General features: G+C 36.7%; 1 protein-coding gene across 1 annotated transcript in view; it reads right to left on the bottom strand.

The window, feature by feature from the left end:
* The window catches only part of LOC145667494 (uncharacterized), a 79,469-nt gene extending 57,982 nt beyond the window's left edge, over positions 1 to 21,487 (bottom strand). Inside the window, exons 1-2 of the mRNA XM_081734973.1 lie at positions 21,421 to 21,487; positions 9,180 to 10,446 (exon numbers count right to left, since the gene is read on the bottom strand). Of these exons, the coding sequence (XP_081591099.1) occupies positions 9,180 to 10,368 (1,189 nt within the window). The 5' untranslated portion in view covers positions 10,369 to 10,446; positions 21,421 to 21,487. The remainder of the gene's footprint in view (positions 1 to 9,179; positions 10,447 to 21,420) is intronic.
* Between the last annotated feature and the right edge of the window lie 4,283 nt (positions 21,488 to 25,770).

The following is a 25,770-nucleotide window of genomic DNA, read 5'->3' as shown; positions in this document are numbered from 1 at the left end:
AATATCACTAGATAAACAATGTTGCTAAAAGCAAAATAAAGTTGTATTTTCTCAAATTGCGCTACGTAAAGTATTACATATTTCTAATTTAGTTATTTAACAAAACCACAATAGCCCATACATTATTTAATGTAACAAAGGACAACACAGTATCATTAACATCAACATTTTGGAAATCTCTAATAACTCAAATGGCATGGACGGTGCAATGCGCATCAACTGTATCTTAGCTTCAAATACTGTGATCATGGTATAATATATTTCGAATGAATGAGGGAACAAAGTTACAAGAAACGAAAAATTTAAATGTTTCTAAAGACTTTACTTCGAAAACGCGCTGACATATCACGTCTCATCATGCAGATGCTTCCAAAAGACTTAAATGCTTATAACGCCATTTACAACAACTATTATTTCACATCGTTTCAGAGATACCAAACACATTGGTAGTGATTGTTATACTGCTTAAAATGACGTATTTGTATTAAATTTTTATAATGATTATTGCTTTCCTTTGCTTCTATAACATTACAACAATAGTTTTTGGTGGTTTTAATTAGAACAAGTCGCAGTTACATTATTTTAAGCAGCGTTGCCCACTTAAATAAATTGCTAAATATTATTCTAAATATGTACAAATAACGTAGATGAACTGCAAGATATTTTAAAATTACTCGTAGTTTGTTTTATGGTGCAAGAATGCTTTCAAGAGAAGACGTTTTTCATAGTCTTTGGGCTACTTATAATGTTAATGTTTAAGTCTTCGTTCCAGCAATACATGTAAATGCAAATTGTAACTGAAATTAAATGTAACTGATACATTTTCAGTAACACTAGTTGTTTCCCCTAAGCCTTAGACCTGGTGTACACTTCAGATTAAGACCGTGTTTAATTAAAAGTTCTAATTACACACTAATTACATTTCACTTGCTTTAGTTTGACCACCGATCACATCAAACTCGACCCATACCACATAGCTATATGCAATTATTCAAGGACTTACAGTTAGTAATACACAGTGTTCACTTTTGTTTTGTTTTGTTTTAGTTTAACGTCCCACAGTTATGCTAGGGCGGCTAAAGGAGACGTGGAGCTAATGATTATAAGTGGAATCCGAACCACTTCGGTCGTTCAACTTTACCCCTACCGGAAATCGAACTCGGGACCACGCGAACCGGAATCAAGAGTTCTAGCCGATAGACCAAATGGGGGTTCTTACATTGTGTTGATTTAAATCATTCAGTCAATGTTGCCAGATTCGAAGATTAAAAAGTAGCGTGTCTGTACTCCAAAAGTAGCGAATTCAAACCATTTGTAGCCCAAATATATAGAAATGAATACTGATGGTGCTAATGAAATAATTTAATATGAGCTGGAAAATGTGCTGGACGTATTGCAAGAAGAAATTATGATCGACGGACGAAAACAATTCTAGAACGGACACAACAAGACAAAAACAGCCTAGGAAACCCCCGCATACAAAAAGGTGTGACGAAATCAAGAGCCACTGAGGAGTAACCTGGAAAAGAATTGCCCAAGTTAGATAGTTGTGAAGACTTGGAAAGACCTTCATCCAGCAATGGATTGATAATGGTTGATTATGATGGTGGTGATGATTTTATTATATCTAAACCTCGGAGGTAAACTAAACCAAGTCATAATTTCGTAATTTTACAGAAGCGAAAAACTGGTTCCTCAACTAAGATCATATACATAACTTTTACTAGGTAAGGTAGGGTAAAAATGGATCCAAAATTTAATGAAAGTCGTAGAACGAAAAAAGTATTTTTGACTATTCAATCCATCATATTGCAGCAAAACTACGAAAATTAACACAAAAGTAAACTAGAAAGTTAAGAATCACTTGTTTTGGCGAGTGAGAAAAAAATAGATACAGATAACTCGAATTACCTATATACTTACATAATATGTATGTCCATGTTTCGCAAGTAATTTTTAATCAATATAAAATTTCAACTTAAGGAAAGCAAGATTAGTTTTCTCGAATAAAGATTGCATGCACCGTTGACGAGAGCTCAGGAATAAGATTATTCTATGTTACGGCACTGGATATGTGCTTACGTAATGCATTACGACCTTATGAACTTGTATAATAAACAGAATGCACTTAAAATGAGACGCGAATTATGCGAAACATCGGACTCTGAATCTAACTTGTTTTGTGATCCAACTCGAGACCTCACATAGCAAAGATGAGTGTAATAGCTCCCACCACAAGGTTCAGGACGTTCGTGTTATAAAGTGTCAATTAAGCACGGAGATGTGAAATGGTAATAAAGCATTTCATCAATTTCAAACAAAATACGTATATTGTAGTAATAATTTACCCTATTTGTTAAGATAATGAACGTTATATTCTGTTTTTAAAATGACAGTCAAAGCAGAATGTATTGAATAATAAATGAGAAATTGTAAAGTTTCAATTTCGGTACGATGAAATACATTCGTGCTGCTATGTGTTACGTTATCCGTTAGGAGGTATTGAACAATTCTGATTCAAAGGAAGGAAATAAACTACTGTATAGTACTGGAGTTAATTTAATAGAGTTTAATTGTATAGGCAGTTCTGACGCTATATGAGACAAAGTCTATTGCTGAAAGTGAAATATGGGTTCTATTAGGGTTTTAGGGTGATATACCCACTGATCATTGAACCTGGAATACGCGCATGGAAAGCATTGGCACTAGCAAATTAGCTATGAAGAGGTACACCATATCATAATTCTAAGTCAAAATGAAAGGAAAAAATAAGCGGAAACGACAGACTGTACGAGAATAATACTTTCACTAACCTAATTTCACACTATTTATTTCGAGACTTTCGAGACTTTCGAGACGAGACCGAGACTTGGTACTCGAGACCGAGACCGAGATCGAGACAAACATCTGTTGACCGAGACGAGACCGAGACCGAGACGGTGATTTTTTACTCGAGACGAGACCGAGACCGAGACCGTTATTTATCAACCGAGACGAGACCGAGACTGTACAAAGTCTCGTCTCGTCTCGTCTCGATACCATCCCTACTGATGATTTGTATATACAAGACATGAATATAGGATGATCCAATTTGAAGTAATGCAGGGTGTTTCAAAATGAATATTAGATTTTTGAAACTTTGTAGTATCTATTACAATTAACTTACAATTATAAATATTATCAAATAAAAGAGCAACTCGTTTTGTACGCAAGCATGCACATGCATTGTTTCCTCTGTCTCCCGTTAGAAAGAGCCAGTAGCAAAGATGGAGACTAGAGAGCAAAAAGCTGTTTGTGTTTTAATAAAGACTGAATCTGTAGTTACAGTGCAACTGCATGTGTGAAGAATATTAAGGAGACGCTTGAAACTACATCCTTATCGTTTGCAGTTGCTAAACGTCTAAAGCCTACAGACTACGGTTTACGTGCCAATTTCGGAAAGGAAATATTGCCGCATAACAATGAAGATTTTCTGGATCGTGTCGTCTTCAGTGATAAATCGACTTTTCACCTAAGAGCTAATGTGAATACTCATGTTCGCAACTGGCGGTCAGCATATCCTCAGGAGATGGTACAGTTGAAACGAGACTCCCCTAAATTGAATACGCCTTATGCAGAGTAATTTTGACGTATGATTAGCGTCATGCTAAAGGTCTGACTACTGCAGGAAACATATGTTAGTCGCACTCTTTAGTATGGCACTAATCACGCGACAGAAAGACTCTGCATAAGGCCCAATGTGTTTTGTGCCATATGGTGGAAAGTTTATGGGCCTTTCTCGCCTATCGACTAGATGTGTGCCGTGTGACAAATGAAGCTCGCATCGAATACTTATAGCAAAGACTGTTTGAGGTGCTCTTTTACTGATGTATTGTTTATAATTGTACGTAACATGTAATAAGTACTACGAAAACTTATAGCCCTGATATTCATTTTGAAACACCCTGCATTTCTCAACAAGAATATTGGAACTAAGATGTAAAAAGGAGAGAAAATTTTCCTTATAAAGTTATTCTTTACAACAACGATATTATTATTAGTTGAGACTATAACTACTACAACAACACGAGTTAGTAGTCAAAAAAGTGTAACCAAATGTACACTCGAAACCATTACGGACCCAGGTGGCCGAAGTAGGTAGCTTCCTGTAGCTTCCTTCATTGTAGAGAGACCTCCTTAAGACTTGCCAGTTAGATACTTCGGATAGATGCCTAATTGTTCACATCAATTGGACAGGCCTGTGTGCAGTGTTGCCAATTAGGTAAATTAAAATTTCCCTAAATTTGGACAAAAAATTCGAAATTTTTGTTCATAAATCCGTATCTAAAATTCCGAGTGCAAGTCAACTTACCGCAGTCCAACGTTTGTCCTTACTGAACAAACGAGGGAACAGATCCTTACAATGGGGTAGTTAGGAGGCGCATGGAAAATTCGTATTTAGGTTCTAACCCTTAATTTTTCTAGTTTTTCCCTAGTTTTCTGTTTACCGTAATATATTTTTGGTAATTGGAAGCTTTGTTCCTTAAATATCGATATGATACTTGTAGGATATGTTAGTGGTGTATCAATGTTTAAGATAGTTTACATGTGTCTAGTAGCAGTGTTGCTAGCAACAAAAAATTTAATTCCAGATTTTAGGGGGAAATTTTGGGAAAATTATTTGTTTTGTCTCTATTATTTTCCTCTTGTTCGCTACATCAGAACAAACGTATCAGTATCTGCAAGTCTCGTCTGTGCCCTACACAACGCACTATAGAAAGTTTCAATAGGATAATTAGGGGACGTACAGTTGAGGTTTACAGTAGACCTTGTTCTCTAAGTTGAACTGGTAGAATGAGATATTTTTTAGGTAGAATAAGATATTTTTAATTGACATGCTTACTTTATCAGATATCGTCACAATACTTGTAGGATATATTATCGGATACTAAAGTTTATTTTAAGATAGTTTGTGTATGCCTGATAGCAGTGTTGCCAACTAGAGAAAATTGTAATTCCAGATTTTATGTGAAAATTTTGAAAGATTCCCTTTTTGTCTCTATTATTTTCCTCTTGTTGGCTACATTCGAACAAGCGTACCAGTATCTAAAAGCCTCGTCCTTAACCTACACAGCGCGCCATAAAAAGTTTCACTCGAGTAATTAGAGAAAGAACAGTTGTGATTTACAATAAACCATGTTCTGTAAATGGCAAGATAATGGTGAATTTCTGGGTAGAATAAGATATATTTTTTAAAAAATTTCATGCTTACTTTGTTAGATATCGCCATGATATTTGTAGGATATATTCTTGGTATACAAAGGTCTATCTTCAGTTAGTTTTCATCTGTTTAATGGCAGTGCTTCCAGCCAAAACAATTAATTCCCGGAAAATTTTTCCCTCTTGCTGTGTACATTGAAGCAAGTGCACCACCACCTGAAAGCTTCCTCTTTGGCCTACAGAACGCAGCATAAAAAGTGTCAATAGAATAATTAGAGAAGCTGTAGCCCCGGCTTATGTGTTGATTTTTGCTTCTGAGACATAAAAAGTGCCAAACTTTCATGTGCATCATGAAAGAGAATATTTTCAGCGACTTCAGAAAGAAAGACAGCGACTTCAGGATTTCACTTTACCTTGTCAACAGACCAAAGTATTTTTAGGCGACTTGAACCCATAGGGCAACAGTGGTTCTAGATACAAAAAATAAATTCGGTGAGGAATTTTTTGTGAATTTTCAACCGTACATTTCCCTCAATAATTTCTCACCTGTTGGCAAGACTGCAATGTAACTTACACCAAATAATAGCCACATCTATTTTCTAAAAACCAAGGCCTTAACCATATGAATCGAATCAATGGTTTTTCAGCAATAAGTCACTAACTGAAAATGTAGGAAAACGCCAAAAATGCACTGGGTCCGAAAGGAATAATCACACAATTTTGCTAGTATATAGGTACAAAGAAACGAGTTTTAAGTTCCGTTGATTATTTCAATAATCTTCAACATAACTCAATAAATAATAGTTGCCAGGAAAAAAAATAAATTTGAAAAAACATTTAAAAGAACGATGTTTTTTATTGAAAAAAACTTCACAGAAAAACGTTTTTTTACAACACTAGTTAAAAGTAATAGTAAAAAATTCAAGAAAAATAAAAACACTCATCAAATATTTTTTAAACGAGTTCTCAAAAGAAAACGATAGAATACATAAATAAGTTTCACCTTGTAAAATACCAATGATACCTTTTATTTAGGAAAGTTCGTTTTATTAGATAAAAATCAAGAAATGATATTTGAATATATTTATTTGTATATAAAGATATATACAAGCATACAAACATAATAATACATATAACTGTCACATAACTATAAAAATAATATATACATATATAAACAAACAGAATAAAACACACACATAACACACAAGTATAGAAAATAATATATACAGATAATATTATATACATATATACAAAAAGGAAACACATTGCAGCGTTTCTGTCCTTTTCTAATAAAATGTCCACTAATATTTCAATATATTTTGGATTTCTTACTAAGTTTCATATTTTTCATAAACAAGTGTTAGTTTCTGTTGCTGTTAAAATGTGATTTCACATAATTAGCATACACTTCGTCTCTCACCTTTTTGCTGGCCGTAATTTCCCAGGCTTCTGCTTCAAGTGTTAGTTTATTTGTGAGGAGGCACCTATGACCAAACTGATTAAAATAATTTAGGCTACACCCCTCACAAAGTAAAACTATCTTCGCTTCCCACTTTAGAATACTGTGTTTAACACAAATTTCACTCACAAAGTCACTACTACACTGGCACTCTTTCGTTTGCACATGCAAATCCAATGGAGCCTTTTGGGGTGAAGTAGAAAAATCCAACGGTGAAACACTTGGTTATGGTGTGTCGCGTTTACATTCACCTCATCGACTAATTTACTAATTTCTTCCTTCTCTTCCTCATTAAATAAATCAGGAGCTGTTGGTCTTTCATCTTCTTCAACAATGGTCCTCTTTATCGTTGGAACTTGATACTTTTGTTCCGATGTTTCTGCTGTTGGTACTGGTGAAGATGTTCTATATCCAACAGGTAAAGATGGAATTAGTATTGGGTCCTCTCTCAAATCAATAATTTCATCCTCTATAGTAACATCTCGAGAAGCCGGGGTGTAATAGCAAGTTTCCTGCTCAATAAACAAGTCCGTAGATTCTCTATTCGATTTAAACTTTTTCTTGGGAGATTCAACAAACTCAAACGAAAATTCCCAGTCTACTTCGTTGTAAAGCTCGATTTCTCGTGGTACTAAACTGCCAAACGAGAACATGATGATACTATGCCAGTCTTCCCTTCATGCCCCATATATAAGGAAAACTTTGCCTACGACGCCATATGACGTGGTACTTTAAAACAATTTTTCAAACACACCCTGCACCAATTAAAATATTTTCACATGTACTTTCCCAATTCTCTATACAATTTTCATAGGTATAAGGGGCGGAGAAAACATGTACTTACATTTTATTTATGTTCTCATATAACATTCATTTGATCAAAACATTCTTTTGAAACAGCATCATCAATGTTATTTACATTGTGCCACGATCATTCACATCTTACAACGGTATTCCTTCAATAATGTTATGCATATCGCGTACTTATCAATCACTTGTCATCTACGTACAAAGAAATGATTTACATGGTGCATGTGCAAATAAATAGTTTACATGTTTTTAAAAGAAAATCTGTTATTCACGTAGTCATTTACATCTTCTATTATTGTTGTTGTTATTCGGGTAACCACAACATCTACCAAGCAATCACATATCATCTAAGTAAATGAAAAGGGTCAACACACTTCAAACTACCAATCTTCTTTTGTATTCACATTCAGTACCGCTTCATGTTTGAACAGGATCAACGGTTCTTTTGTATTCGCGTTCAGTGTCGCGTCAAGTTCCACCATTCGTGGTGCCAAACTTCTTTCGTATTCTTCGCTGACAATGTGTTATTTTCATCTACCATGCCATTAAACTGGTTTTATTACTCTGTCGGCATTCTGTGATGTTTATCTATCGCAACCTTAATCTTCATTTGTATTCTCCGCCGACAATGTCTTGTGTTCACCTACCGCGGCGCCAAACTTTTTATTACTCTGTCGGTACTCTGTGATGTCTACCCGACGCGGCGTCGGTTTTCTTTTGTATTTGTCTTCATGTTTTAACACGCACCTTTAAGGTCATTGCCCAGCAAGGCCATCTTTCACCCTCGTTCAACCGGTTTCCGAAAAGCGCGCAAAAAGTTCAGTTCATGTCTTGAGTTCACCAGCGAAAGACGTACTAGAATCATGCTCTGTATATGTACTCCATACACGATGTCTTTCAGCCGTAGAATCCAGAATGTGTCCCGCATGAATAAAGTTTATTCCCTTCATCTTTAATATGATCACAGCATAGCTGTTCTATGGAGTATGTATAACATACAATCGAATCAAATAATTAATATGATCACAATCAAATTTAACAACGAGTATGCTATGCATACGATCCATCGAAATACAAGTTGCTATGCGAATGATCCAGGAAAATAAAATAATACGAGCCAATTAAAACAATTAATATGATCACAGTATAGCTGTTCTATGGAGTTTGTATAACATACGATCCAACACATATGTTGAGTTTCCTATGGAAACTACCCCTATAAAGAAATCTCGTGATACAGGTCATTCAAACTTTTCTAGAAACTATACCATCCCACCTAACAGTCAACCTTTTCCAGGAACCAGTCTGAATACCTAACGGTCAGGGTAATAAATCTTTCCCCTCCTAATGACCTGTCCGACCACGCCTGACACAAAAGTGGTTAGAGTACCAGTTTAATTAGACAGCTTGCTGTTCTATTGTCTACCACTATACGCTCCAGTACTACTCACCATGCCTTGACATACTACCAGCAACAGGCCGGTATTGCATTCGTCATCTGACAATTGCCAACTCAGATATATGCCTTGTTTCTAAATTAGACATCTAACTTGCTTCCCCTTCCTGGTGTTTCCATTAAATTGATAAGGTCGTACCCTAAGTACAGAATGAAAATCCTACGATTTATATTTTAGATTGATATTAAAAACTACTTTCTAACTATACATGTTATAACTGAATTCTTTCAATAATTAAACTTGAAAATACTTACATGACTTAGTCAAACCAAGTAGAAGTGCGTAGCCAGAAAACACAAAAAACATTTTTAGGAATTTCTTCAAGATGATAGGTTTGGAATCGTTTTGAAGAATATCACTGATAGCAATGTCTAGAAGTATTCCTGCTGTAAGGCCTTGAAATGACATGGACACGTATGGGTTATCTCCCTTTAAAATTTCATATCCAGCTAATAATCCACATGGAAAGACGGCTCCATACGCAAAGGAAAATATAGCTTTGATGTGCAATTTAGTCATAATTGTAATGTACCCCATTCCTATGCTATAAGCCATGATGACTTTGTGTAGGGCAATGAAGACAATAAGAGTAATAATTTCATCTCTGGATTTCCTCATACCAATGGACATACCTTCAAAGAAGTCTTGTATAGATATTTGTAAAGTTAGAAAAAGAACTGCTATCACGTTGCTGTTGAACGGTCGAGTAATACACTTACAACAACCTGTCTTCACATTTTCAGTGGCCACAGTCGTGTTTGAACTAAGGGACAGCCTATATTGTTTATGTGTTTTACGTAATCTTTTGTTACTTCTTTCTTCGTCCTTTTCTTCATTTAAATAATCACCCTCAGTAAAATCAACGCCATCATAATCCTCCTCATTCTCTTCCTCTTCATCCTCATCTTCGTATTCATCTTCATCGTAATCATCATCTGATGGGCTTTCATCCTCTTCACCAATGACTTCCGTTTTCGTTTTCGGTAATAATTTATGAAGAAACTGTCTTTTGAGCGACCTGTGTGAATGAACAGAGTCTTGACTTTGGATAGTAATACTAGCTTTGGAGCCAATTCCTTCTCTTTCTCTTTTTACTCGTGACCAATTGCCTTTATACAATCTGATAACGTAGGCCGCTCCTTCTTTTAAGGGATTGACAAGTAAATATCCAATCCCTGACAAAAGTGAAGCAAGGTTCTCCTTCAACTGGGGCTCTTCAATCACTCTGTGTACTTCAATCTGCACATCCGCCATAATGTATATTAAGGCAATACCAAGGAAGCCGCCGCAACAAAATGAAGTTACTAATGATATTGCAGTTTGCATACTTGGGACTTCTAACAAGTTCTTCTTCTGTAGACACTGGGGCAGAAATCCAACCATATATGATATCACGAACACTGCAACCCCCACAATCAGTTTAAATTGTGTTTCTTGATCCATGACTTTTTAAAAAGTAACTAATTATATTCTTGATCTTAATATTCTCTGAAGAGATTATCTGTCGTAGTTAAGAAAAATCTGAAATAAAATAACAAAGAAAGAAGTAGACGTTCTTTAGACAAAATTATAAACTTTCGTTTTAATATTAATCCTAGCATCACTTTAACACTTGAAACACTTCATTTTCATGTACGGGTGTCAGAAGTAGAAATATAGTTTAATCTAGGATGATTCCTTGTAAGGCAATAAATAAATATTCAAGTACAAAGGCTTTAATTATTGAGCATACACATCTTGTATAAGAAGAACTTGTTTCTTTCTTTCCGAAACTATAATTGTTTTTCATTTTCTTCCATCTTCCATACTTTCATGTGCGAACATGAGGAATCGTGAGTTGAGTTGAGTTGATTTTGAGTTTAACGTCCCGTTCAGCAGCGAGGCTATATGAGACGTGGACCTACTGATTAACGTGGAATCCGAACCACATGAGCTCCCTCCGGAAATCGAACCCGGGTCTCCGACGCCCAAGGCGCGTGCGCTAACCGCTTAGCCACGAAGGAGCTCTAGGAATCGTGAGTTTTGCACTCACGGTCTAACCAAGTTGAGTGAGTTTATTAGTTAGTAAAAGTAGCTTCTGAGCATTTTAGGAAATGCAAAATTTAGCCAAACTTCATCACCAATGAAGTCCGGTAGCCTCCCGGGTAGATATATAAATAATTGCGATGTTGTCAGATGTTCCGCTCACAATTTTTCAACACTAATTATCGCAAAATTATGACATGGTACTCTGTATGGGAGATTGGTCGGAAGTGTTAGATTTGAAATGAGCAACGTGTCATTGAAAAAGAAGAGAAAATTTTGTTTTCTATGTAAATCTCATTTTTTTTTCAAGGCTTACAAATATGTGCAAGTTGTAGTCGTAACGTGGTATGTGTAGTGTTTGTAACAGAGTCTTCCTCAGAGAGTCATATTCTCTGTAAATTTTAGGATGGTTCTTGCCTTATTTCCAATCTGAACTTCCTTTATTTTCCTTGGTTTGCCTCCTCGCTTTCATTTCTTCAAGTTGTTGTTGTGCAGCAGCAAAAGCATGGGTTGCACTTGAGTCACAAATTTTTTTCCGGATCATTCAGGTCTGGATTTCATTTCTCAGACTCGGTCTGACCCAGATAGATCTCACTTCGGTTCACCGGATCTGCGGAATCAAGGATCTGACTACTTTTTGAGCCACTAAGTTCCACCACGGTCTGCAGGTGTTCTTCTTTTTAGCTGCAGAGAAGAAGCAAGAAGAGTTAAAGAAATGAAGGAATAGTCAGTTAGCAGGAATGAAGGGTTGAACATGAAGAAGGAATGAAAACGAACTAAAGAAACTAGAAAGAGAAGAAAGCAAAAGAACAAGAAGAAAAAGATGAACGACAATCAACAAAAGAGAAAAGAAGAAACTTAAAAGGGGAATGGGGATAAATACATGTTTAGTGAAGCACACTTGCATATGGACACAGCTGAAGACAAGTATACTTAGAATGACTATCCCCATGATTTCCAGAGAACAAGACTGTCTTAGGAAGGCTTGTTATGGAGCTGAAACATATATTTTTTTTTACTATGACATAACATGCGTATCTCTTTAAGCCTTGGTTTATTGAGATTCACCTGGAAGATGGAAGCAAATATCCAATGCAATTTGTTAGTATAGAAAGAATAATGTTCAAAGGAAGATAAATTCAGAAAATTAAATTATTACATTTACATGTTCTGCAAATTCTTCAAGTATGTGATAGTTTAGAAATAAAATAAAATAACTTGTTTCCTTGGAATGAAGAACAATGTTCGGGTGTAATTAATACACGTTGTTTTCTTAGTTAAATCGAACGCCTTTGAGAGTTGGTACGAACTATAAGAGCCATTCCATCATTTACTAACTATTTAAATCAACCATGCGCAGAATAAAATTTATTTCTGACTTGCTTATGCAGCACTTTTTTTCTTCCATCGCAGTCAATGATGAATGAATATTTTTCAGTAACAAAATCAGCACCTCTAACCTTTTGATTACCAAGCCCGGAGCCACGTTTTAGAAACAAAATAAAGATTTGAGATGATTACTTTCAAATGTGTGTAGCTGAGGCCTTAATTGACCTAGAGATGTGACATAAGTAGGAGAATACGAAAAAAAAGGAGAAAAAGTCAGAAAATGTATAATATCATTTTGTGGACATCAAACAAACTCTTGTCTCAGGGGATCAAGAAAAATTCACATACTTTTACGAAAAAAAAAAAAAAAAGGATTTATCCACCCTATACCCGACCACGTTTCAATCAAGTAAATTCCCATGTTAAGCGAGTTTGCATATCAAGTTTTCTAACTATGAAAGCGTTCAAGATCATTTCAACCCCAGTCGTTTCACGGATTTAATATGTTTTTCGTAGATTATTATGACATAAAATTAAATGTGACTTGTACGAAAAACACGTTTATAAATTCCAAAGCCGTAACTTCAATTTATTCTCCGTAAACTCAATCGTATCTGATTGAAAACAATCTGACTGTATCTATGATTAAAGCAATTAATGACAGTGAGTGATTATCGCTAGATGCTATTGTGCTGTTACTACTGATGCTAGATATTGTACTGCTAGATGGAGATACTTTAGTGACCTGTGAAGTAGATGATAGCCCCTGCAGAGTCTTCAAAGTTAAGTAGCTGAATATTGTTTCCCCTTTTTCTTACTGAATATTCCTTTCCTTTTGTTAACTTTGGCATAATGTTTTTGTAACTATTCTCCAATATACTATTGGAAGTTAACAACGAAGCGTTTCGTTTCTGTTTGCATCCCTAGATTTCATCACCCAGTGTCATCCACATTTATTGCAGGTAAAAGACGCGGATGCTCTACTCGTTAGCAGGTAATGTGCTCGTTGAACGGTCTCGTACGTTTAACGACCATAGTTTCTATAATTAAAATATTGCCAATTTATATGAGTCGAGTGCAAATTCAAACATAAATTGTAATTTCGTCTATGCAAATAATACTGCATAGATTAGATTAAGATTTTCCATAGTTTAACAAAACAAATTTAAATTATATTGTTTATTAATTTCAGAAGTTCGAAAAGAATGAAATGAAATCTTTCAGTTTAACGTCCCACGATATGCCCTTTAGGCTAAATGAGGCGAAAGATTAAGGCAAGTGAATGATGATGGAGGAATTGGTGAATTAAGCATGTGGGAGGAAACGGGGGTCTCCCGAGAAAACCCACCACAAAATTACTTGGTGGGGGATCGAACCAGAATCTCCACGCATCAGAGATAAGCCCTCTACCAGTAAGCCAACGTGCCTTTCAAAAGTTCGAACAAATGGGACTTTGTTTTCTTTTTGTTTCTGAATTTATTTCTAACTCTGCTTAATCGAATCCGACAAGGACACGAAACATTTTCGAGAAAAGTAAAAATAAATTTGCATTTGAATGGGAGTCGAGCCAACGATTTCATTGTAACGTAGTTCAAGTAATATAAATTTTTCCTTTTCGGTATATGTATACAAAAGTATTTGCATCCCCAAAAATATCTCTGCCTCTTTGTTGCCTCCCAAATAACTTAAACGTGGTATCACTGCTGGAAAGAACACATATTACCTTAATTTTGAAACGTGCTTCATTGCCTGCCACCATTCTTAACACATTTCCTCAAATGGTCCTGCGTGTTCTCTTGAGTTCTCTTCAACATATGAGGACAGTAGTTAACTCTTACAGTGCTTTTACAGTGCTTACTGCTTACTTCACCCGGAGGTGATCTTATTCCTTTTAAGAACATACTTTATACTTCAAAATTGTGATTTTGCTCAAATGTTACAAAAGAAAGCACTTGTTCAATAAACTTTATACAAAGTGCTTAGGCCAAGTGAGCATTATGCCCACTACGCAGATCCCTTCTCCCAATACAGCGTCTGCAACTTCATTCAACCGTCATGTCATCACAAAACAATAATTTATATACCCAGTTTATTATATGCCTATGTTTAAAACATTATGAAATACTGCAGTATAACATATACACAAGTCCAATCAAAAATAAACCGAACTTTAATATAAATCTTTATTGAAAGGACATATAATATTTTACACTACACCAGCTTCGAAGTAATGACATTCGGCAGTGACACAGTTCTGTCAACGTTCATATCTTTTGTCAGTTTTATAAACCTACGTTTGATTATCACTAGTTAACAAATTTAAACTTTTTGTTTGTTACATGAGAAAAATCACCTGATCTTAAAGGAACTTTTTGCGCTGAATTCGAATATGCACGCGGTTTCTCTCCATCACGTACAGTTTTCCCGTAACAGAGGGATTTTCGGGAAATTCCCTAAAAAATTTCCCTTTTTCAGATATTTTGTTCCCCTAGCTCCTGTCCCCTTACATATAGTAACATAGAAATTATACCTAAGTATACCTTGATTTATATTTAATAAACCCTAAAAGTTTCGTAAAAATCGCTTTCTTCTTTCTAGAGAAATAAATATATTTGTATGTATACTGTATGCACTGTTTATTGCACCTGATAGTAATGCTTTCAGATCTCCTGAGTTGGGGTAAAAACGATTTGCTTTATTACTACAAACACAGACATAAAAATGAATATTTACAATAGTCAACAACACACTCGTATTGCTCTCTGTCAATTAGAAACGTGTATAAAAATAGAATGTACTTCCAACGTATTTTTTTTTAAAACGTACAGTATATGTATATCCAGGGGTGCCCATCCCCCCCAAAGCTGATGGCGCACTCCCCCCCAAAACTAATAATCTCTTCCCTCCTCAAAACTCAAGTCCTCTAAAAACAATTGCCCAGTGTAGCAGTAGTTTTTATAGTACTAGTAATTGTTATTTTTGTTGTTGTTTTTACTTCCTGTAGTAGTATTATATAATGCTTGTAGTAGTAGTAGTAGCGGCAGTAGTAATTATAAAAATGGCATTACTTTTATTAGTAGTCTTGGTAGTATACAATACTAAATATGTTCTATAAGGATATTGAAGGGTATAAAAACTTCTACACACTGTGTATGGCACAGGTATTCTTTTTTTTTTTACAATTAGTAGTATTATTTTTTTCTTTGCAAAATATTGATATAATTCCCTTGTACATGAAAAGTAAGACGCAAGTTACAAGTTATTGAGTTTGATACCAAAAGAAAATGTTATCCTCGAAATTAGTCTACAGAAAGAAGTGATATCCAACAAAAAACATTCCTGTAAAAGAGCCAAGTACGAGTGGCCTTAAAAAGAATTGAAATCACAAAAATAGGCGCCAAGTTCTGGTGGACAACAGTTACAAACACTCACTGGCTCACTTCAAATTTAGATTTGAAATTTGGCTGTTGTCTGTATGGTTACCACTAGCTCACAATTATGTCAAACTACTTTATAATTTTCAACAGACAACATAGGCAAGTTTCAAATCTAAATTTGAAAGTGATTCCTTGAGTGTTTGTAACTGTTGTTCACCAGAACTTGGCGCCATCCTTTCATATAGCAACTTGCGCGGTACTTTATTCATAGAGTTTCTAAGAGGGGGTAGGGGGATTCATTCTCGAGATTAAAAAAAATTGCATCGTGTTCCAATGTTATTCTGACGACAGCAAAATTACTTATTCGACATTAGAGTAAAATTCTTCCCCAATTTTTTAATTCCCCCCAATTTGTTTCTCGATGGCACAACTTGCGCCATTCATCCCTCCTGTGGGCGGCCCTTCTCTCTTAAAACGAACCAACCTTTCCTTTCATACGGCTACTTGCGCGGTACTTCATTCATCGAGTATCGAAGCAGGGGGTACGGGGGTTGACCCCGGAAAATTTTTGAAAATTAGCTTCTCAAAATCATGTTTTAATGCTATTGCGACAGTAAAATTACTAGTTCGAAAGTAGAGTAAAATCCCCCCCAAAATTTTTCTCAATGGCGCAGCTTGCGCCATACATCCCCCCTGTGGGCGGCCCTGTGTATATCTTAATGCATATATACACAATTCTCCAAGTTTTTTCGTTTTGTTCATGAAATGGTTATCAATATTTGTTATCAAATGTAACAGAATGCAAAAGAAAGAAAGAATGGAATACAGACTCATTGTTGACAACAATGAACTAATGCAGTCTGAATTTTCCACTACGGTATCGTTTCCCCCCCCCCCCGCGCATTTCTTTCTTTCTTGTGTTCTTGACACCTGGTGAGGGAGTTTTGTACATTTTTATATTGACGTGTGGTTTAACACTACTTCACTTTCAAAGTTGTCTTTGCTGCTAAGAGTGCTTTCATGTTTGATCTTAACGGCATTATACCCAACTAAGACCAGAAGTTTAGTTTGTGATCAGTACAATGGCGTCAAGAGGACGGCGTTCGTGTGTTAACTCACCAAATAGTTTTTGTTATGTGTGTGGCCAGTTTGTAGTTAAAGGACAGTGTAGATCCATTACGCCATCGGTGAAACTAGCATATTATATATATTTCGGATGTCGTGTGGGAGATCAGGACAAAACTTGGGCACCCAACATAATTTGTGCGTCGTGCTACGTCACTTTACTTGCATGGGCCAAAGGGAAACGGAGGTTCATGAAATTTGCTGTACCAATGGTGTGGAGAGAACCCACCAACCATCTGGATGATTGTTATTTTTGTCTCACAGTAGTTAAGGGGCATTCTAAAAAAAAGCAAATATACAATAAGTTATCCCAACGTTAAATCCGCAATTAGACCTATTCCGCACGGGGATGAACTTCCACTTCCCGAGCCCCCTACCAACTGGGAAGAGATATGGCCAAAAGACTCTGATGATGATCATGACCTTGATGAACCATCGACATCAACATGTACATCCAAGGATCCAACGTTCATCCCTGACTGTGTTCGCGAGCCACATTTCATCCGGCAATGCGAATTAATGACCTAGTCCGTGATTTGCACCTGACAAAACAAGAGGCGGAACTTCTGGGATCACGGCTCCAGCAGTGGAACTTATTGGATGCAGAAACGAACATATCAGTGTACAGGAAAAGGCATGTTCAATTTTCAAGCTATTTCTCAATGCAAGATAATGTGTGCGTATGTACGGATATAAATGGGTTGATGGCGGAGCTAGGAATTCCTTACGTTCCAGAAGAATGGAGGTTATTTATCGACGCGTCAAAGGTCAGCCTTAAAGCTGTCCTTTTACATGATGGAAATAAAATACCTTCTATACCACTTGCGCACTCAGTGAAGATTAAGGAATCCTATGACACCATGTCAACTTTGCTAAATCTTATAAATTACAAGGACCATTGGTGGCAAATATGTTGTGATCTCAAGGTAGTTGGTATTTTATTATGAATGCAGTGCGGTTACACGAAGTACCAATGTTTTTTATGTTTATGGGATAGCCGAGCTGATGACAAACATTATGAAGTGAAGGAATGGGAACCTAGAGTGAATTACGTACCTGGAGAATGCAACGTCAAATACGCTCCTTTGGTAGATCCTAATAAGATATTACTACCGCCACTTCATATCAAGTTAGGACTTATGAAAAACTTTGTCAAAGCCATGGACACATCTGGTGAAGGTTTCAAGTATTTGCGAGATAAGTTCCCTAACCTGAGTGATGCTAAGATTTCAGCGGGAGTGTTTATTGGTCCCCAAATTAGGAAATTAATGCTTGATGATAGCTTTGACAGCAAGTTAAACAGTGCTGAGCTAGCTGCCTGGACAGCATTTAAGTGTGTTGTGCGCAACTTTCTGGGCAATAACAAAGCTGAGAGTTACATAGAAATCGTACAAGACATGATACAGAAATACAAAGAGTTGGGTTGTAGGATGTCTTTAAAAATCCACTTTTTGCACTCCCACCTCAGCTTCTTTCCTGCTAACCTAGGTGCTCTCAGCGACGAACAGGGGGAAAGATTCCACCAAGATATAATGGCAATGGAGAAAAGGTACCAAGGACGATGGGATCCTTCAATGATGGGGGACTATTGTTGGGGTCTTGTTAGAGAATGCAACATTTCTTACAAAAGAAGGAAGTAGTGTACGTTTTTGTAACCCAATGGAAGTTTCATATATTGTGATAGTTTTGATTGTCTTTTCATGACCTTTTGGTACATTTGTATTATTGTTTATTGTAAATTGTCACACTTGTAAATTATATTGTAATATATTTTATATATGTGTTTGTGGTAATAAAGCAAAACGTTTTACCTCAACTTAAGAGATCTGAAAGCATTACTATAAGGTGCAATAAACAGTACACACAGTATACATACAAACATATTTATTTCTCTAGAAAGAATAAAGCGATTATTACGAAACTTGGAGGGTTTGTTAAAATTGAATCAAAGTATACTTAGCTATAATTTCTATGTTAGTATATACAAGGGGACAAGATCTTGGGGTGTAAAATAAACGAAAAGGGAAATTTTTGAGGGATTTTCCCGAAAATCCCTCTGTTACGGGAAAATCGTACGTGATGGAGAAAAACCGAGTGCCTATTCGAATTCAGCGCAAAAAGTTCCTTTAAGAACAGGTATTTCCTTTTATGTAACAAAACCTTTGTTAACTAGTGTTACCTATATCTCAGTAAATTTCTTACAGAATACCGTAACATCTGCACCCTGATAGCAAGCACGTAGCCAGGATTTCGTAAAGGGGGGCGGGCGTGACATGAAGTATTGTGATTATCACACCAGGGGCTTGATCATTCTAAACTATTTTACTGGCAACATATATTGGTTCGTTTAGCCAGGATTTCGTAAGGGAGAGGGGGTCCATGACATGAAATACTGTGGTTATCTCACGATAAACTCGATCAATCTAAACTATTTTACTGGCAACATACAGATGGCGATCACAAAAATGGAAACACCTGTAGTTGGCAACACGTCAGATGTATAGGTTGGCAGTGGTGTCGTGGCGCCCGCAGCGCCGAACCGCTGGTGGTGGTGTGTTAGGTCGGTCTCCATACTACGTCAGGCGCAGTGGAACAGCAGTGTCCAGTGGCTGCAGCAGACGGAGGTAGTGTAAAATGGGAGACCTCTGAGATTTTTAAAGAGGGCAAATTATTGGGTGCGGTTATGTGGAGTGAGTGTGACGGCAGTGGCTACTGTGTTAGGTGTGTCGCGTGGGACAGTGTCGAAGGTGATGACGGCCAACACAACACGGCGGAAGAAAACCATATCGGGAAAGCGGAACAGTGGGCGGAAGAAAATCATGAGTGACAGGTCACGCCTGGTATTAAAGCGCATTGTCACGCAGAACAGTCGTGCCACTGCGGAGCAAGTGACGGGGGAATTCAATCAGCACCTCCCCCACCCTGTTTCGACAATCACAGTCCGCCGCGAATTACATGACATGAACTTACGGGGTCATGTTGCACGGGCCAAACCGCTCATCAGGGACTATAACGCTTTCGCACGCCGCAAATGGTGCCGCGACCATGCAACTTGGACCGTTGAGGACTGGAAACGTGTGATATGGTCGGATGAGTCATCATTCACCCTATTCCCAACCACGGGCCGTGTTTATGTATGGAGAACACCCAAAGAAGCTTATGATCTGCAATGTCTCCGCCAACTGTGAAACATGCGGCGGCTCAGTGATGCTGTGGGCCGCAATATCATGGTTTTCATTGGGTCCTGTGGACGAATCACTGCGAACGATTATGTCGCAATTTGAGGAGACCACTTGCAACCTATGGTCCGGATGTTGTTCCCGGACAATGACGCCATCTTCCAGGATGATAATGCACCCATTCACACAGGTGGCGTTGTTGCAACGTAGTTTGAGGAACATCGGGATGAAGTTCAGCACCTCCCCTGGCCCGCCCAATCCCCAGATCTCAACATAATTGAACATCTGTGGTTCGTCTTGGAAACACGACTCCGGCGACGATTTTCACCTCCATCCTCTCTCACAGAACTGGCCGATGCCCTGCACGAGGAATAGTGTAAAATTCCACTTGCTACCATTCACGACCTCTATGCCTCCATCCCACGTCGCATCAAGGCTGTTCTGAAGGCGAAAGGTGGCCCGACACCATATTAATCTGGTAAGTTGCAATTTCGTTCAGGTGTTTCCATTTTTCTGATCACCATCTGTATATTGGTTTGTTAAGAGAATAAAATGAGGATATGTTAATAAGTATTTTAATAACAAACTATGAAGAAATCTCGAGTAAAAGAATTAAAAAAAAGCATTGAAAAAGATTTTACAATGTTTACGTTCCTTCCTTTGTTCATTCAAATATAACAATTTTCCTTTCATTATGACCTCAGCTATTATGAAAGGTACATATTCACCACTATAAAAACTACATATTCATTAACGTCTTGTAAAATATTTTACAATATCTGCGTTTCGTTCTCTGCTGAATCAAATATTAACAAAACTTTCTTTCCACATAACTTTTTTTGTTTTCATTATTCAGTTAATTACTGTCTGAAATAACATGTTTGATACTGCAGAGAAACGATGACAAGAAATTGATTTTAAAAAATGTCCACACTGTTACTGAACGGCACTATGCTTTCAAAAGCTTGAAATTTCCCTGACTAGTAGCAGAAATTCTGAGAATTCCATAATTTTTCTAGAAATTTCAAATTCCCTGACTTTCCCAGGATATTCTGCTCCTTCGCCACCATATATTGCAAGTAATACATATCTCTTCATAAGAAAGAGTAACCAAAACCTTGCTGTAGCTTTTTTTTTTAATTTTTAACGCTGACTCTTCTTTTTCACCTTTCTTTTTGTTTCATCCTCCTTAATTTTTTCATTTCTGGTTTCGAAGGGGGTCCGGAGCCCCTGGACTCCCCCCTCGGCTACATGTCTCCTGATAACTGCATTAGCTGTCTGCTATACTAGTCATACCGCATCGGTTAGTCCGTCTACGCACCCCTAGGACAGTTGCTGCAAATGCAACATCATTGCGGTCGAAGTTCGGTTCAATTTCGACTGTATTGGTACACTTACAACGCAGAATTAATATATAACAGTGAGAGTGTTTTTATTTTGATATTTATACTTGTACTTACTCGTCAGGAAAACGTGGTTTAGCCAATGAGAATTAATGTTTCTATGGAAGCTGTTTTTAATTTCTAATTATACAGTTATAGAACATTTGGTATATTGACGAAGGTTACTTAGGAAACACACGTTGTTTTGCACGTGTATTGTCAAGTATGTACCTAAATGGACGAACTACTTTCCTGAGTACAACGATGTTTTTCATCATTAAGATTTCTCCTTCATTATTATAATTGGAAATAGATTTATTGAGAAAATACTGTACAAGAGTAGTTGAATTGTCAGAAGAGAAAATGAACGTACCTATGTTATTTCGAGAAACCTGTTCAGGAAGTAACGAATCTATGCATGATTCTATCAAATAATGCAGATAATTGACTGAAAATACAGGACTAGCATAATGATTACTCGGGTTACAAAAGACGGTGTTCTGTATTTAGAAATATAAGACCTATGAAGATGGATTTTGTGAATGCTTTCTTTTCGTGAGGGTATGTGAAGGACAAAATTTTAGTTCAACAACACTGCAAGAACTGAAGGAACGTATCACTACTGCTGTGCAACGCATTACAATGGTACGAACTGGATTACCCTTGGACACGTGCCGTTTGATCAACGGCGCACACATTAAACATCTGTAGTATCCACTGTACCTGAAACTTGATAAGTATAGGGCAAGTCAAAATAATGAACCTGATTTCAGAAATTTATTCTGTGAAATCTAATAGATATATGCTATTGTGAGACATGCACTTTGAAAAGTTAACCTTCAAAATTTAGTTACCACGCGTGTTTCCACTTTCTATTGCTAAGAGTCAGCAGGGAGCAGTTGAGGAAAATGGAGTTGACTGAGGAACAGAGAGCTGAGTGCTTGATTATCATATAAACGTAGACAAATCTCTGATTAGTGTGCACATGACTTGACTCCATGTCATTTCTTCAGGTGGGGTTTTGTAAAGGATCATGTTTACGTACCACTGCTTCCAGGAACATTGCATGACCTGTGTCCCCGCATGACCTGATATTGACCGCAATATGCTACAAAACAAGGATGCAAATAAGCAACAAAATTTTACTAACCCAACAAAAAAAAGCTACCTAGCCCACATTCCACAATAGAAATAATTTACTTACCTTCGGTATAATGTTAAATACTGTGGGCGAATGGTTATTTGCATCCCTGCTACAAAAAGCTTTGCAGGACATAGACTATCGACTTGATATGTGCCATGTTACACGAGATGCTCACATAGAGTACGTGTAATATATTTGAAGAAAACTTTAACAGTTTAGCTTCCTTAGCATATGTCTTACAATAACATATATTTATCAGATTTCACAACAAAAACCTGAAATCGGGTTCATCATTTTGATTCCCTTGTATATGTATTGTTTTCAGAGATGGAGTGGGTCAGTGGGTCTGTGGGTCAGTGGGTCAAGTGCGTCAAGTTTTCTGGGTGGGTCAGTGGATCGTGGGTCAACAGCATGTGACCCACTGTGACCCACCACCCACCATGACCCACTGCGACCCACCGACTCAATATGATCTACCGACCCTCTCTGCTCACTGCATGGTAGACAGTATCTTCTGAAGACTGGTAAATTTGTCTTCATTTTACTTTCAAGACCTTCATTTCCCTTCCTTTTCCACTTGTTTCTGTCTACTTACCTGAGGTGAGTATATCTAACCAAATGAGAAAAGAACTTCAAGCACTTTTGGATATTGATATTTTTAATTGTAATAATAGCAATAGGACTTATACTACTACTTGGCTTTCGAAATCTGTGAGTTTTTAGAGGAGCTAACTACTGGAAAAATACATTTTTGAATCACTGTAATATATAAATTATTATATAAAAAATTGAATGTAACTATGTGTGCCTAAACATCATGGTCAAATTGCAAAGTCAAATGAAATTATTTTTGGTATATAGTTAGGCCTTAATACAAACTGGGATGTTATATTGCTTTCATTATAATACATAATATCCTAAGGAGGTAGTGAGGATCCGAATTCTTGCGAAAAAAATGAGTATCTCGCAATCCGTTAAACTTACGGAGCTGAAATTCAGTGTATTAACTCTTTATTGAAAACAAACAGAATGTGTCCTAGTATTTTTTAAAGTTCTCCTTTATGTGGGGGGTGGGTACTTTCTATATATGGAAAATTGGTAGTGAGTTGGTTTGTAAAAATAATCGAAAACGATCGATGTTATTTAAGAAAAAAAATCAGAAACCAAAAATACACTGCTTGGCTTCATATATCCATTGCTTTCTACTATAATAATTGCTGAAGTTTATGTTTATTATATGGAGCGCTCACAGCACAGGGCAATCAACCCATAAAGTTGTGAGAGACATAAAATTTGTACTGTAATCTTAATTACACGGAAATTTGAAGTTTGGATTGTACGCATAATTATATGAAAAATTTTACACTTTTTTCCCTTTACGTTGGTCTACTTACCTTGATTTGGAACTTTCAAATTTCATCCTTTTTTCCACTGAAAAGTATTGATAATTCAACAAGGAAATAATTATACTATGATAATTTAAATTCATCGTAAATTGGGACATGGCAAACAGCAGTGTGGTAATTAAAGTTGAAGAAGGAGGGAAATTCCCATTCACCTCTGAACACTTTCCAGGAACCTCGTTCCCTTTCGCTTTCTAGACGAGGGAGGGAACTTGGTAATGGTATCAAACCTTCATGCGTAATTACAAAAATTAAATTTATAAACAAATAAGAAATAATCAGTTTATCAGGCGTTAATTGTTAATTTATTCACAAGATTCCCTATCGAAGGCGTGGTAGATGAAGTTTCTGTTCTCCATGAGTCGACATTGCCAACTGACATGGTCGATATGGAAAAGATGTTGTATGGTGATAGAGAGATGATACTTCTTGCTGAGTATTTCAAAACTGACCAAGAAAAATCGTTACCAGACTTAAGTCTAACAAGCAGATTGTGGATGAGGAGTTGCAGAAATCGGGTAGAAATATTATCAATTTCCATGACAGAGTGCGAACGGGGATTTCCCCTTATGAATTTACAGATGATTGATATTAGAAATAGATTAAGTGCTCAAACATTGTCTAACTTGTTGTTCATCAATGTTGATGGCCCACCGTTAGACAAGCTCAAAGTAGATGAGCTAGTTATTTCTTGGCTGTAGGATGGACATCATTCCGGTGCGGATGGTTTACCACGTAAAAGTTACCAATATAAAATAAACCCGATTTCAGGTTTGTCTTAAGGTGGAAAATTACGAGTTATAGAAAATGTATACTTGTATTACTAATGGCTTATTTGTGTTATTTAACTTTGTACCTAATTTTTAGTAAGTCTCTTCTTTGCTTTAGGTAAACTACTTTGAATAAATATTCATAATAATTGCAATTATGCAGATTTGTAACTTAAATTTAACGTGGTGTTTTAGTGATTACACAAACTACAATTATGAGCATACTTTATGAAGATGCTCTCACATAGGGTACCCGAGCAGAAGTTTCTTTTGGAATGCGTTCAGAAAGTAACACTTGCAAGAATACTCTCTTAGTACAAGTATATTTAAGGCACACACTAATTTCCCCCCACCTCGAATTGTTTCAATTTCCTCACTGACAAACACTTTACCATTTTATATCATAAAGGTCAGATCCACCGTTATTCTAACAGAGTGGTGCTCTAGCGATTGACTAGAAATTCAAACTCCGATTAGTGACAATTTCACAGTCTTGTTTTATTACAAGTGTAAACTCTTTAGTAAGTACAGAAGAGACCGTGGATGGTGTTCAGAGTTGGCGATGATGGATTTTGGTGAGTCAGAATAGGTCACAGTGGATGAGAGTGGTTCATGGTAGGTGGTGGGTCACGGTGTGTCAGAGTGGGTCACCGTGGATGGTGGGTCATGGTGGGTCACGGTGGGTCGTTGGTCAGTGGGTCGTGGGTCACGGTGGGTGGTGGGTCAGTGGGTCGTGGGTCAAGTTTTCATTGACCCACGCCAACTCTGATTGTTTTATACCTCACCCAACATTGTAGGTCTTACATTTTTTATAATAAATACACGGTGTTTCGTAACCTGAGGATCCACTTATGGCTAGTGTCTCCTCATTAAAAAAGGTTCAATAGATAGATGTTATTGAGCTGAACAGCAATATCCATGACTATAAAACCAATCTGTAGATTTGAGATAACGGATAAAAACAATTAAGGGGGCAGACTACTAAATATTTTTTAAAAGCTAACAATTTTTCTTTTGTAATTTTTTTCGTAAGTGAAAAGAGATAATGAAATGTAACTTACCACAATAATAGATAATGTTATTCTACACCCGAAAATACGAATCGGAAGAA

Source organism: Thermobia domestica, chromosome 1, assembly GCF_964235325.1.
Source record: "Thermobia domestica chromosome 1, izTheDome1.hap1.1, whole genome shotgun sequence".
Classification (NCBI taxonomy): Eukaryota; Metazoa; Arthropoda; class Insecta; order Zygentoma; family Lepismatidae; genus Thermobia; species Thermobia domestica.
Note: the sequence above shows the minus strand (reverse complement) of the source record. Positions and strands in the feature narration are given on the sequence as shown.